Source organism: Schistocerca cancellata, chromosome 10, assembly GCF_023864275.1.
Source record: "Schistocerca cancellata isolate TAMUIC-IGC-003103 chromosome 10, iqSchCanc2.1, whole genome shotgun sequence".
Classification (NCBI taxonomy): Eukaryota; Metazoa; Arthropoda; class Insecta; order Orthoptera; family Acrididae; genus Schistocerca; species Schistocerca cancellata.
In genome coordinates this window covers 143,253,500-143,269,607 of record NC_064635.1, presented here as the reverse complement: position 1 = coordinate 143,269,607, position 16,108 = coordinate 143,253,500, and the positions used below count along the sequence as shown (strand labels likewise).

Genomic DNA, 16,108 nt, shown 5'->3' with positions numbered 1-16,108 from the left:
TAGGTGTTCCAGCATCCGTATCGAGAATGTTTTCTTGTAATTGAACTTTCTGTGCATAGCGTTCTCATCCAGCATCAACATTTGTTACTTCCGGTCTCCCTTAACCGTCTATCAACCGCTACGAAGGTATTCGCACACGGAATAACGCGGTTGGGAAATCTTGCGTTGTAAATGTTGCGGGCCTCCGGTCCATTTTGACCCGCAGCGCCGTATGCTAAATGCATATCGGCGTATTCCTCGAAGGAGTACCGATGTTGCGCCATGTTACTACTACGTGTGTGTCAAGCCTACCTCTGTTGTTCAGTCACACCTGCTTCCGTGTACCTTCGCAGCTAAGTCTTCCGACAAAGATCGACTGCATACATACGATTCCCAACGGTGATATAATGACAAGCAGATAAAGGTTCACTACACAGGCTGAGACGATTGTAGTCGGATGTTGTCATAGCGTAGATAGTACCGCACGGAATTGCTGACCCGTTGGTCCTGGGTTCGATCCCTGCTACAGGTGAATATTTTCCCATATTTGTATTTGTATTGCTCTCTTGTTCGGTTTGAGCAAACCACATGGAGAATACGTTTGGCAACACCACCCCTTCCAGGCTGTTTGAATCTGAGTGCGAAACGACCTAATTGGCTAGCTTCTAAGCTACGTAACTCGGAAACTGTGCAACGTATCGAATTTTTTTTCTTAACATTTATGTCTCAGTACAACTTTCCCTACAACATCACTACAAGCGTTACAGACGTTTTCTGACCACCCTGTATATTGCAGTGCAAATGGGTACTGATACAGTTATGAAAGATTGTCCAGAAGCATGAACAGTAAAATATGCAAATGTAGAATTTCAAATCAGCACACAAATCTTGTACATGTAATCTCACACAAAGGAAAATTCTGAGGATGGCTTTTATATATAAATAAAAATGTGAATTGCACAGAGTTTCCACTTAGCTGTTTCTGTGCCAACTTCTATACTGGCAGGCCAAAGAAGAGCACTGTGGCGTGAGTTTATTTCGGTCAAAATCACTAAAAGGTGCAGCACTGACAAAGCACACCTTTTTCCTGTTGCAGGTAACAGTATCTGTGACATGCCAGACATGGACTTCATTGAAATTCTGTATGCAGATGACATAGCGGTAGCCTTCCAGAGCAAAGGCCTTACACACCACGAGAATGTGCAGACAGTTGATATGAAAAAATTGAGTGATGATTTCCATAAATGGAGACTTCATCTTAACCAAAATAAAATTGAGGCGATTGCGTTTCATCTAAAAGATATAGTAGTTCAAAGGGAACATATGTGTGACTTATGACTGAATCAGAGTACTACATACTATGATCACTTTTGGTCAGTTCTTGACATTCAAACAACGGTGCATCAAGTTAACTAAGAAACTTGGCTCAAAACTGAATCTACTTTGTGAGAGTGCCAGAAACAGTTGGGGTGCACACGCTAATCGTCTATGCTCTGCTGCACTCATTCTCGTGCATTCTGCTGGCGAATATTGTGCTCATGTGTGGAAAATCAGCAGCCACACAATGAAAATTGGTATGTAGCGTACTGAAGCCACAAGGGTTACCTCTGGGACTGGTAGGTCTACCCCCAATCAGTGGTTACCTGTGCGAGGTAATATTGCTCCACAAGCTCCAAAGGAGAAGAGCTGCTAAGATAAACTCGCTCGAGAAGATTGCACCTCATAAGAACCCCCCCTTGTACAATATCCTTCAAGGTCCACCATCTCACCACCTGAAATCCCGTAAATGTCCTAGGGTCTATTTAGAAATCGTCCTCATTCAATGTGACCGTCGAGTGGTGTCAATGCTGGAATGAACATCGACCCAGCAGTACTCACCTGGTTCTAGATTTAGACCAACAAAGGAGGTCGCCCTTGACCCTAAACCAAATATTGCGCCGAACCTAGTCAATGCTGAGCCACATTAGGAGGGGACAAGGGAGTGCAGTTTCCATTCGTTTGCCGGCCATGACTGTGGAGTGGAGTAGCAAACAATTTTTAAAGGGGTGCCCACTGCGAGCATTTGACGGTGACTTGAGGACTCTACACCAGATGACTCGATGTGCTCTGAGCTGGTTGGCACATTTGGACATTTCCATTTGCTTATAGGTACTTTTGTGTACTTGTGAAACCTTACAAAAAGGTATATATGCAACTAGTGCGATAACTAATGCAGTTCAGAAATTGTTGAGTTAGTATAATTTCTTTTAACTGCTGGTGGTTTCAATTTGTCTTTCAAAATATTTGTGTGTAGTTGCTTTATATCAACCCAGTAAAAAACTACATTCCCACAGTAAATGGACTGTGACCAGTGCCTCTTTTTATTAAACAGTATCACATGATAAATGATTTCTGGTTTGTGAATACTAACGATGAATGTTGCTATTCATTTAGAGTCAATCTAAACCTACTAAAAAGTATGGACCTGTCACGTTTGTGTAGGTTATTAAGTAATTGTAGACTTAGGTGGTATAGTTTTGAATCTTCAGCTGAGATGGTACATTCATTATTGCATACAATTATTCTGAAACTGTATACTCATTTTCATTGGGTGAAATTCAATTGAAATGTGTTAAAGGGGAAAGAAAATTCTCATAAAGCCTCTTCAGAATAGGTTGAGGATTATAATTAGTTCAGAGTTTTCTTATTGCCTGGTAATTTTACAATCAAAAAATTGAGAGGTAGTCTAGTGCAAAAATTGCCTCGAGTTGTCAGGCATATTTGTGTACAGTATCATACTCTCATCTCTCGATAAAAATGTGTGTTGCCAGACATCAACCCTTTTAATATTGTTATGGTACATCCGAGGTGCCCAGCACGGGCTGAACTGAAGAAAGTGACTGCATCTTGTGTAGCCCCAGAAGCATTCTACTTGCACACGAGGTTCAGGCAGTAAATTCACACATCGAATTATCAAGGTTAATTGTGGGTGTGTTGGTGAACAAAAATGTCTGTACTGCAATTGGAACATTGAGAACAATCCGAATGTGTCTGTATAACTGGAACTTTGCAACGAAAATTTACTTTTACGTAAGCGAAGATATATTGTCCAAAGAAATTTGAGGAAAAGAGTGCAGTAGTATTCATCATTAGGTTTCACTGATTAACAAAAAGTCAGTAAAAATGGCTGCAGTGGACGAACAATGATCTGAGTCGACTTTACAAAGCGGCACATAAAAGTGTGTTAAGGGGTTGTCCGGTTGACTGATATTTGGATAATTGAATCTGTACTGTATTCTAAATTCTTAGGTGTTTATATTGAAAGGAACCTGAACTGAATGTTGCAGACCTTTTCTTCTTTTTTTTTCATGAATAATATAGAATTTTGAGGCCAAAATGTAAAAAAAAAGGTGTCTTACTTTTCCTGTTTTCATTCACTAATGTCCTATGGTATCATATTCTAGGGCAAAACTGACTCGTACCATGTCATAGTGAGAGTTGCAGTTAAGATCCACAGAACATGCAAATAGCTAATCTGTTGAGTCTGACCTTAGTAGTCAGAGACTGTGATTGTGTATGAGAGTTGTGTTTGCATGAATGTGTGTGTGTGTGTATATGTTGTCCAATTCTGAAGCAGGTCTTTTGGCCGATAGCTTACTTGTAAAGCAGTCTAGCAGTCTTTTTGTTGTGCCTGTCGGCGACTCAACTTCTCCACTATATCTCTGTTGATGCATTGTGGACACGGAGCAGCTGCTGGTCAAATATTTAATAAGGAAAATCCTCAAACGACCATGCGATTTGAGAAGTTATTTTATTGTATTTTATTTTCGCAATCAGTTTCGGCAATTCAATATGTCATCGTCATGCCCCATATGCACCTGTATATAGACATTCAGATGTATCAATATTGGCATAATATGAATTCATACATCCAGACTAAGCAGATAATATGTGTGTAGGTCTGGGATCTGAATTTCAACCAAATTTGACGTGGGAACAGCACACTTTATTGGTATTAAGACTGTGGGGTTGTAAATTCAGAGCTCCAATAGGAGTGTAGATACAGACAAAAATGTTTGTTTTCAGACCCAGGTGTATAGGGTGTGCTGTATGATTGGTGTGTTGTGTGGGAATAGTATCACCTTGCTTCATTGAACTGTATTCCTGGGGCTAAAAGTGCAAATGAGCATGGCTGGGGCTGAGTTGAGATGAATAGAGGAAGGGATGGACAGAGAGAGGGGAGGAGGGGGAGATGTATGAAGCAGATGGAAGGTGTAGAGTGGTGGTGGGCAGCTGCAGAAGGAAGAGAGGGGGGGGGGCAGAGACGGAAAGAGAGAGGGCGAGGAGGGTACGGGCAGAGACAGGAGGTGGAGGAAATGGACAGAGGGGAAGAGGAGATGAAGAGGCCGAGAGAGTGGGGAGAAGGAAATAGACAGATGGAGGTGGGTGGATGAAATGGACAGACAGAGTGACGAAGAGGTGCACACAAAGAGGCACTGGAGCAGGTGTGTCGAATACACATGTTGAACAGATATGTGTGCAAAGCTGTGGGGAAAAGGCTAGTTAACTATTAAATCTCTTTATACCTTGGGTGTCATCTTACAATGTCTTGCATTGCTAAAAGGTGAAGATACTCGGTGTGGATGAGTGGTTATTTAATGATTAGTCCGCTATTCTAAATTTGTTACTGCTTCTGATTAGTTTTTATTTTCTCATACTCTGATGTCATTCCTTTATAATTTAGGCAAAGTTCTACCGGCCACGGGAACACACAGAGGAGTGGTTCAACTTGTTCGTGCTGCACCAGAACCGCGCGAACCGTGGGCCCAACAACTTCATAGCAGAGTCCGCCCTGCCAGACTTCCTGGACCTGGTACTCTGGGGCCACGAGCACGAGTGCCGCATCGCACCTGAGCAGGCAGAGGGTGGCAACTTCTACATCACACAGCCGGGTACGTCCACTTCCAGTTCTTCCTCCACCTCCACAAACTACTTTTTGAAGGGAACACGCCGGGCTGGGCTCTGGTTTCCTGTAAGCTCTATCTGGCTTCATTAAAGGCCTTCACAGCTACATTTGTACCAATGCAGTATGTATAATGACGAGTAGGGACTCTGGCCTTAAGTTTGGGGGGGGGGGGGGGGGGAGTTTCTGAGAACGTACGTGTGGAGCACAGCACTGTGTGATAGTAAAATGTGGACAGAAGAGAATAGAAGCATTTGAGATGTGATACTACAGATGAATGTTGAAGATTAGGTGGACTTATAAGGTAATGAATGAGGAGGTTCTGTGCAGAATCAGAGAGGAAAGGCGTATGTGGAAAACAATGACAAGGAGAAGGGACAGGATGGTAGGACTTCCATTAGGGCATCAGGGAATGATTTCCACAATACTAGAAGGAACTGTAGAGGACAAAAGCTGTAGAGGATGAGTGAGATTGGAATGTATCCAGCAAATAATTGAGGACATAGGTTGCAAATGCTACTTTGAGATGAAGGTTGGCACAGGAGAGAAATTCCTGGTCAGCATCAAATCAGCCAGAAGACCGATGACTCTAAAGGGTCGGTATTTCTTGATATCGAGTCCTTTCATTTTTATACTGATACATTTTTACTCGCCACTTTGTGGCTGATGCTTTTACCAACACTATAGCTATTATCGTATCGAACTATCCTAGTAGTACTGTATTATATTTTCATTATGTACCTAAAATTTTGACTGTGTGTCTCAGGTCCAACTCTTTCAACAATTGTGTGCAGGTGGTAAAGTCCGCATACGAAACATTTGTCAGTTCATTGATCGTGGCAATGTCTCCTTTGCTGTTCATTCATTTGGAGTCCTGTCATTTTTCATGACTCATATTAGTTGTTTGTTTTTGTCTTGTTGTGTAAAACGGCTTAGGTGCAAGAGTTACTGAATTAACAGACAGAATGGTATCTACTAAGAGTGAAACTTGGCAGTATTTTGATAAACTGATAATAGTGAAGTGAGGTGCAGAATTTGTTACCAAAATTCTTAGTCTTCAGAAATACTACTTAGAAGAAGGGCATAAATCAGGAAACATGGTTTTTATATAGTCAGTAGCTTTCATTTTCTTTCAGTACTGTTGTTATGACACTTCTCTATACTTTCTGTTCAATTCCGTGTCTCTAGTGAAGAGCTGGATGGTCCTTAGGTTACAGAAGTTGCCCTGCTGTGTTTAGAAAAGTTCCTTAACACTCATGCTGTGATCTACACAATAAGTTATATGTGTGAAATTCTTCAGAGATTATGCAAGAGACTTTTTCTCTCGTTCTAGCTGCAGTTTATCATGGGTCGGTGGATGAATGTAAGATACCAATAAATTGGAAAAAAATGCAGGTCATTCCTATTCAGAACACCAAAAAGTGCAGTCAAATGTTGTCGCATTTGATGTTAGTAGTACAGTATATAATAAGATGTTGATGATTCAGGTGGCAGAGGGCAGGAACTTTATATAAAAGCAGTCGGCAATGTGTAGTGTTAGTGTGTGCATATGCCTTTACAGCAAATAGGAAACAGACACGTACAAGGAAATTGGACACTAATCACCAAATCGCCAAGAAGTTGAACCGTTCCATAGTGTCTTTGATAATGGACAGAATGGAAAATATGGGCAAAGTAGAAAATTATCTGAGACATCGAAATGGTAACTTCAGCTAAAAGCGAGAGCCACAAAGTGTAATTACATCAAGAAATGACTGCTGAAACCTGCTCTAACACCAAAACATAAACAGACTCGATTAGAGTTTGCTGGAAAAATGTCATGGACTTCAGAATGGGATGAAGTGATCTTCATTGATGAGAAGTAGTTCAGTTTATGGGCTGGATGGATTTCAGTACTATTATCATGATCTGAGAACAGAACAGCAGGTAAGAATGAGCAGAAATTTTAGTGATGGAAGTTTTATGATTTGGGCAGCCTTCAGGACCAAAGATAAATTGTGCATTAATTGACTGAACATTAGAATTAATTCTTAACATGTACAGAACTAATCGGAATGTATGAGAACCTAGGCGACGAAAGTCTTAACATTTCAACAAGATAATGCATCTGTGCCTGTTTCTACTACAACCAAAAAGTGGTTTGAAGATGAAGATGTCTTTCCCTGGCCTGCATGTAGCCTGGATTTGAGCCCTGTCAGAAACCTTTGGGAAACAGTTGCAAGGCATGTTTATTGCAACGGTAATCAATTTGAGGCTGTACATGAGCCGAAAAGAGTGATACGAGAGGAGTTGGTGACAATTTTGCTGCAAGAACTACAAACCCTAACAAAGGTAATACCAAAGAGAATTTCGGAGGTAATTAGGAAGATCAGAGATGGGCCAAAGCGGTAACAAACGATACCGTGAGTGCCTGTATACAACAGCACATTGAGTGCCTGTATACTGACATCTTCTTTTGTTACTCATGTTATGAAAGAAACTTTGTAAGTTCAGCATAATTGTTTGTCTTGTAACAATATTGTGAAAAGGATAGCTGCTACTCACCATATATGGAGATGCTGAGTTGCGGAAAGACACAACAAAAAGACTGTCGGAAAGTTAGCTTCGGCCAACAGGACTGTTGTCAAAAATAAATGAGTGCGAGTGCATGCGTGTGCCCCCTCCCCTCCCCGCACGTGGATCGTTTGCGTACATGTCCGTGTGTGTGTGTGTGTGTGTGTGTGTGTGTGTATGTATCTATATGAGGCTGTAATCAAATCCAAGAAGACCTGCAGAGTGCAGGTGATTGATGATGCAGGGACTTTGTCGACCCTCACCATAAGTAAACAGAAAGTACTGCACATAAAAAGGTGAAGGGATCCATTATTGGAAGCAGTAGAAACCACACAATAGATAATAGCAACCATTTGTAGTGACCTAAAGTGGAATGATCACTTAAAAGTAATCTGAGGAGAAGCAGACTCTGGCCTGAGATTCATTGGAAGAATCTTAAAGATATGTAATTCGCCTGTGAAAGAAGTAGTGTACATAACACTTCTAAAACCAATTTCTAACTACTGATAATAAATATCTTGGCTTCACCAGATTTAAGTAATAGAATGGAAGGAGAAAGAAGACCAGACAGAGGCACATTCTGTCGTACGATCGTTTAGTCGGCGTGAGTGTCTTGGAGATTCTCAACAGACTTGGGTGACAGACACTGAGAGACCCGTGCATCGCAGAGAGATTAGCTGTCGAAGTTCGAGAGAACGTGATCCAAGAAGAGTCAGGTGACGTATTGCTTTTTCCACGTGCGTCTCGTGAAATGATCACAACGTGAAAAATCGGAGAAGTTAAAACCAGTAGGGAGGTTTATGGACAATCATTCTTACTGTACTTTATCTAAGTTTTGAACAGGGAAGGCGGGAAAGATTGCAGTATGGGAAGTTCCCTGTGCCACATTTTGTGAGGCAGTGGCTTGTGGAGTTACAGATGTAGATGCGAGCTCCCTCTGTTACAGCCGGTCACGTTTCAGTACTGTACATTCAACCAGTAGAGTACAGTTGACCGGTAGAAAGGTTCATGTCTGTATTCTGTCACTTTTTGGGAGTGCATCTGGGATATTATTAATTCTTGTACCGATATTTCAGCTCACGACCTTTCAGTTGATTGCGAGTTGAGTCACTTGCCAGATTTTCGAAGGACTTCACTCTGTGGAGTGGTCGTGCATGCACAGAGGTGACTGTGTTGGTAATGAGAGTGTCGGTTGTAGAAAGGATTTCAGACGTGAAGTATTCAGTTAATTATTGTGGGTGTCATATGTCAGAATGCAGTGAAGACTTAGAACAGTATTTCCTTTTAGAGTGCAGATGTGAAATGCTCTCCTGAAAAATGACAGAATATTCAATCTGCCAATGAAAACTTCGAGAAACACAAGTTCACATCTATTACCGTATTTACTCGAATCTAAACCGCACTTTTTTCCTGGTTTTTGTAATTAAAAAAACCGCCTGCGGCTTAGAATCGAGTGCAAAGCAAGCGAAAGTTCTGAAGAGTGTTGGTAGGTGCCGCCACAACTAACTTCTGCCGTCAAATATATGTAGTGCTACACAGGCATGATTTGTAGGCACAGAGATAAATACTGGCACCAAAACCTCTGCGTCAGTAAATAAATAAAAAAAATTTAAAAAAAGGGTGGAAGACGAGCTTTTTTTTCTCCGCCCCGAGTTTCGACCACTGCATTTTCATACATTATCCGACGAAGTAAATACAAATTCCGTATTGTTCATCTTCGAATGTAGCAGAATTTCAATGTACTACGAAAATCCGACTGGCAAGACTGTTAGGGATGTTTGTCAATATGGCCAACTCTACGTTCTGAATTTTTTCCTACCTGTGACAAGTGATGATTGCTAATAGGAACCTGATGAAATGTGAATCACATGCAGCATTCCCTTCACCATAAGAATAATACGAATATAAACATTTTGCCATGTATTCTTTCGTGTTTGCTGCTATCTCATTTAAATCCTGTCTGCCTAATAAATTACGAAACTAGAGTGAGACAACAGCAAACGTGGAAGCATATACGTATCGTGTCATGTTTATATTCGTATTATGCCTAATAGTGATACAGTCAGAAATGAAGCACGGCAACTGACTAGATTTTTAAATCTAAGATGACTAATTTCTGTGCAGAATTTGATGTACTAAAGAAGCGGTCGCAAAGATTTTCAACTGGAGAAAAATTTTCGCCTAACTCTTGTTCAGAACATGTTCTAACATAGCAGTCTCTTGCCATTGTTTCGCTAATGAGATGATTCCTCTCCCCTTTTTTTTTTTTTTTTTTTTTTTTTTTTTTTTTTAGCGGCGGTAGCGCGCACAAAAGCAAGCCATGCCGCGAGCAGCGACAGGTTGTAAACACGCACTATCAGAATGCGACAAACAATGCATGATGCAGTACAGTAATGCATTTTCAGCTTAGAGTGACGTAAACACCAATAACAAAGAACAGGCACTTATCAGATCAAAGCAAAACAAGCAGTCGATTCAAACCAGACGAAGCACGTGAAAAAGGAAGAGTACCCATATAAATACGGACGGAGCGCCTGACGCATAGCAGTGGCTACCTGGTAAAGCTTAACTGCTAAGCTTACGACTCGAACCAAACTACTGTAGCTGTATCATCTTTCATTCGACCTAAATTGTGTCTCATATTACAATGGACCAACTCTGTTTCGATTTGGAAGTGCGACCTAAACTTTCTCTCCCCTTGAATTTCGAGTCTCAAATTTCAGGTGCGGCTTAGATTCGGGAATTTTTTTTCCCTATATTTCGAGTCTCATTTCTCAGGCGCGGCTTAGATTCGAGTGCGTCTTAGATTCGAGTAAATACGGTAATCATATTTGCACCATGTCCTGTGTGCCTTAAAAGGATAAGGTGGCAGTTGGATTGTAGTAAGAAAGTATTACAGCAGATCACTGGTTTATTTGAAATGGGAAAAGTTAAATTCCACTTTTTAGAATTCATTCATGCATCACAACTCAATACTTCCAACAATTTGCAGTCACGTCTGTATCACTAAACTACTGCCCATTACTAATCCACTTAATTGTTAAAAGGTATAATCTATGTTAAAAATGTAACACAATTAGATAAGTATTACAGTGTTTGCCTGATGATGTGCATATGCCTCAACTTCTTTTGGATGAAAGTATTTGAGAATGAAAGCACTTATCACTTGCGACAAACTTAATGCACATTTTGAAACTTTTTCTCACTGACACACTCCACCAAATGATGAAAGAAAGGTTTACCAAATTTCCACTGTTCGTGCAGTAAAACGACATCAGGCATGACTTTTTAATTACTTCTTTATTACTAACTCTGTTTGCAACACAGTTTACAAACAGTATTGACTTGTACCACCTGAATGTACGTGCACAATTATATCATTGCGTGACACTAGTTTGCGAGATATGATATTGTAAACATTGTAATGCGTGATAACCTAGCTTTTCCTTAAAGTACAAAACACATTACCCAGTTGATATTCATGCAGCGTCTCATATTGAGAGCACTTAGCAGCTTCTAACAAATTATAAGCAGAGTTTCCGACCTTTTCTAAACTTTTTCTCTCATACATGTTTACAGTGCAGATATGTAACACAGTAACTAATTTGTAATCAGACATTTGAAGCTGTTTTACACGTGGGAGTTTGATACTTTAAAGATATGGGTGTTACTGGTACATTCTATTTGGAAAGTACTGCTGTGAGGTCAGGTCATTCAGGGTACAGGATACAGGTTTTAGTGGAATAGGATACCCTCCACCACACACCAGGTAGTGGCTTGTGGTGTAGATGTAGGTACGTCATGCCAGATAGCTCAGTCGGATGTTGCCTGTTAAAGATGAGTTCAGATTTCAAGTCCCAGTCTGGCACACGGTGTCAATAGCATCTTTGAGTAATATATCTGTCTGTAAAGGTAAAGGTATTATAATGGCCCTTTTTTTCTGATCTGTAGATTTTTGGAAATGTTACCCAAAGCAGAAAAAGAACTGAGAGAGTGAAATTGCTTTTCTCAAATTTTGCAAAATGTAGAATAGTGGCTATTTGGTGTACTTCGGGGAAGAGGATTGAAAAACTTGTCACTTGCTATCTTCCGTAAATATTGGTTCTACATATTACACAGTCGGACTTCCACATCGAAATTTACTGATGACCAGTTTCATATGACAAGCATCTACGTCTACAGCTACATCAATGTATGCACTCTGCGAGTCACCAAACAGTGCACGGTGGAGGGTATCTTGTACCACTACTAGTAATTTCCTTTCTTATTCCACTTGCAAATAGAATGAGGGAAAAACTACTGTCTGTGAGCCTCCATAAGCGTTCTAATGTCTCCCATTTTCTCTTCGTGGTCGTTACGTGGAATGTACCTTGGTGACAGTAGACCCATTCCACAGTCACCAACAGATGCTGGTTCTCTAAAAGAACGTCACTTGCCCTCCAGTAGTTCTAACTTGAGTTCGCAAAGCATCTCCGTGATACTCGCATGTCGATTGAACCTGCCGATAGCAAATCTAGCAGCCCGACTCCAAATTGCTTTGATGCGTTCCTTTAATCTGATCTGGTGGGGATCCCAAACATTCGAGCAGTGCTTAAGAATGAGTCGCACTAGTGTTCTTTGTGTGGTTGTCTTTACAGATGAACCACACCGTCATAAAATTCCCCCAGCCAAAGTCGACCATTCACCTTCACTTGTACCATTCTTACTCAATCATTCCATTATGTATCACTTTGCGTCATTACGTGTAGGTATTTAATTGACTTGACTGCATTGAGCAGTATGCTACTAATTCTCTATTCGGACAGTATGAGATTATTTGTCCTACATGTCTGCATTAACTTACATTTTTCTACATTTAGAACAAGCTGCCATTCCTCACATCAGCTAGAAATTTTGTGTAAGTCATATTGTATTTTCCTGAAGTCACTCGGCAACGATACCTCCTGCACAGCATTAGCAGCTGCTTTCCCTGTCTGTCAGATCATATGTATGTACAGAATAAGAGCAGTCGTATAACACTTTGCTGGGGCACTCCTGATGATATCCTTCCCTCTGGTGAACACTCACTGCCAAGGACAGTGTACGGTGTTCCAGTATGTAAGAAATCTTTGAAACATTCACACATCTTGGAACCAGTTCAGTATCCTCGTGCCTTTAACAGTGTGCTGTGTTGCACTATGTCAAACAAACCCTTTCCACTATTGAGCTTAAAATTGTGAAGAAGTGTCAGTTCCTCAGAGCTATGTATAGCACATCTTTGAGACCTGTCGGTGCAAAGGAGTAGCTGCCCCATCCCACAATAGTATCAAGGTCACTTCCCAGAATAACACCCCTATGAGTTCAATTCAAAATAAAATGTTCATTTAAATTGCATATGCTTCTACAAAATTACAAAGCATGGGGCAATTACAGTATTTTGTGGCAGGAAGATATTACAGTTTTAAGGTACTTAAATTAATATTTAGTTGTTCAAGATAACTGTCGATGATATCTACTCGCTAGAAGGTAGCACTGTGTTGTATTATTTGGTATGATTGGGATTCCAAATAAAAAGGTGTGGTTAAATATGTTCCCATGTTTCATTTAATGACTTATAAAACTCTTTTTTACTGAATTTTCACAAAAAAGAATTTACTCTTACATCACATGTGCACATGGGCATGATCCCATGCACTCAGTTGAACGAAACTTGCACTGTCCTGGCAAACCTGTGAAGTCATTTGGCAGGCACAGCCACCTAAGTATAAATGAAATTTTAGCAATTGGAACCAGTTCACCTGTTATTGATAGTAGTATTTTAATTTATTATAACTACAATAAATGATTACCTACTTATTGATATGCACCATTACATAGTTAATAAAATGCAAATATAGATTTTCTAGTCAGAATTAAAAATGTACATCATTTCAGTGTCCATGTGACATGCATTTTTGAGAATCAGAAATTACCAATTTTAACTAGACACATAATTACTTTACCAAACATGTTACTAATATGTCTCATAACCTTACGTTGTGTTGAGTCATGTTGTGGTTTTGCAATATATATATAATAGAAGGAAACATTCCACGAAGGAAAAATATACCTAAAAACAAAGATGATGTGACTTACCAAATGAAAGTGCTGGCAGGTCGACAGACACACAAACGAACATAAACATGTCTGCTTGTGTCTGTATATGTGTGGATGGATATGTGTGTGTTTAAATATGTCTGCTTGTGTCTGTATATGTGTGGATGGATATGTGTGTGTGTGCGAGTGTATACCCGTCCTTTTTTCCCCCTAAGGTAAGTCTTTCCACTCCCGGGACTGGAATGACTCCTTACCCTCTCCCTTAAAACCCACATCCTTTCGTCTTTCCCTCTCCTTCGCTCTTTCCTGATTAGGCAACAGTTTGTTGCGAAAGCTTGAATTATGTTTGTGTTCGTTTGTGTGTCTGTCAACCTGCCAGCACTTTCATTTGGTAAGTCACATCATCTTTGTTTTTAGGTATATATATATATATATACAGGTATACACAGACACAAGCAGACATTTGTAAATCTCCGGAGTTCGGATAGGTTGGTGTTAGTGGGAAGTATCCAGATAACCGGGACGGTGTAACACTGTGCCAAGATGTGCTGGCCGTGCACCAAGGCCTTTACAAATGTCTGCTTGTGTCTGTGTATATGCGGATGGATATGTGTGTGTGGGCGAGTGTATACCTGTCCTTTTTTCCCCCTAAGGTAAGTCTTCCCGCTCCCGGGATTGGAATGACTCCTTACCCACTCCCTTAAAACCCAAATCCTTTTGTCTTTCCCTCTCCTTCCCTCTTTCCTGACGAGGTAACCGTTGGTTGTGAAAGCTAGAATTTTGTGTGTATGTTTGTGTTTGTTTGTGTGTCTATCGACCTGCCAGCGCTTTTGTTTGGTAAGTCTCATCATCTTTCTTTTTAGATATATTTTTCCCACGTGGAATGTTTCCCTCTATTTTATATATATATATATATATATATATATATATATATATATATATATATATATATATATATATATATATATATATACAAGGAAACATTCCACGTTGACTTACCAAACGAAAGCGCTGGCACGTCGATAGACACACAAGCATACACACAAAATTCTAGCTTTCGCAACCAACGGTTGCCTTGTCAGGAAAGAGGGAAGGAGAGGGAAAGACGAAAGGATTTGGGTTTTAAGGGAGAGGGTAAGGAGTCATTCCAATCCCGGGAGCGGAAAGACTTACCTTAGGGGGAAAAAAGGACGGGTATACACTCGCGCACACACACACATATCCATCCACACATATACAGACACAAGCAGACACATACAGAGGCAAAGAGTTTGGGCACAGATGTCAGTCGAGGCGGAAGTGCAGAGGCAAAGATGTTGTTGAATGACAGGTGAGGTATGAGTGGCGGCAACTTGAAATTAGCTGAGATTGAGGCCTGGTGGATAACGGGAAGAGAGGATATATTGAAGAGCAAGTTCCCATCTCCGGAGTTCGGATAGGTTGGTGTTAGTGGGAAGTATCCAGTTAACCGGGATGGTGTAACACTGTGCCAAGATGTGCTGGCCGTGCACCAAGGCATGTTTAGCCACAGGGTGATCCTCATTACCAACAAACACTGTCTGCCTGTGTCCATTCATGCGAATGGACAGTTTGTTGCTGGTCATTCCCACATAGAATGCATCACAGTATAGGCAGGTCAGATGGTAGATCACGATGGTGCTTTCACACGTGGCTCTGCCTTTGATCGTGTACACCTTCCGGGTTACAGGACTGGAATAGGTGGTGGTGGGAGGGTGCATGGGACAGGTTTTACACCGGGGGCGGTTACAAGGGTAGGAGCCAGAGGGTAGGGAAGGTGGTTTGGGGATTTCATAGGGATGAACTAAGAGGTTACGAAGGTTAGGTGGACGGCGGAAAGACACTCTTGGTGGGTACTTACTACCAAAATGGAAATAGTGTGGAAATATTAATTAACAAATTTTAAATCATATTTTTTAAAATGAAAACAACACATTTTAATTATAATGTGTGACAGTAGGAGCTTTTTTAATTTTTCATTTCTTTTTTCCCCCTCCAGGCAGCCCTGTTGCTACATCTTTGTGTGAAGGAGAAGCAAAAGAGAAACACTGTGCCATCCTGAAGATCAGGAAGAAGAACTTCAAGTTGGACTTGATACCTCTGCGGACTGTGCGGCCATTCGTCTATGACACCATCACGCTTTCCAAGTGCAATATAAACATGGCAGACGCCAGCAAGCCCTCACATGCTGTAAGTTACAGATTCCAACTTGCTGTACATTTGTTACTTTTATATTGTCACCTTATATAATAAATCACAGTAGAACATTTTTTTTTTCCTAATGTCAGCAGTTACAAGTTAACGTAGTTTCTTATCTTGATTGCTTTTCTGTTTATTAGGATCTTTACACTTTCATACATTTTGGCATAAGCCACTATCAGACTCTGCATGATCATCTCAAATGCTAAAAGCAGTGACTTGTTTTTTGTCTGTCACTATCTTTAGCATTTGGGTATAGTTCCAGCAGTTCATTTCACTGACAACATTAGCTGATACGGATGTTCTTGGCCTGCCTCTTGGCTTTTCCCCCCCATCATTTTC

At 40.7% G+C, this 16,108-nt stretch overlaps 1 protein-coding gene across 1 annotated transcript in view; it reads left to right on the top strand.

Annotated features, from left to right (window-relative positions):
• LOC126106709 (double-strand break repair protein MRE11) overlaps positions 1-16,108 on the top strand; it is a 147,603-nt gene that overhangs the window by 48,472 nt on the left and 83,023 nt on the right. Inside the window, exons 6-7 of the mRNA XM_049913089.1 lie at positions 4,703-4,910; positions 15,567-15,757. Of these exons, the coding sequence (XP_049769046.1) occupies positions 4,703-4,910; positions 15,567-15,757 (399 nt within the window). The remainder of the gene's footprint in view (positions 1-4,702; positions 4,911-15,566; positions 15,758-16,108) is intronic.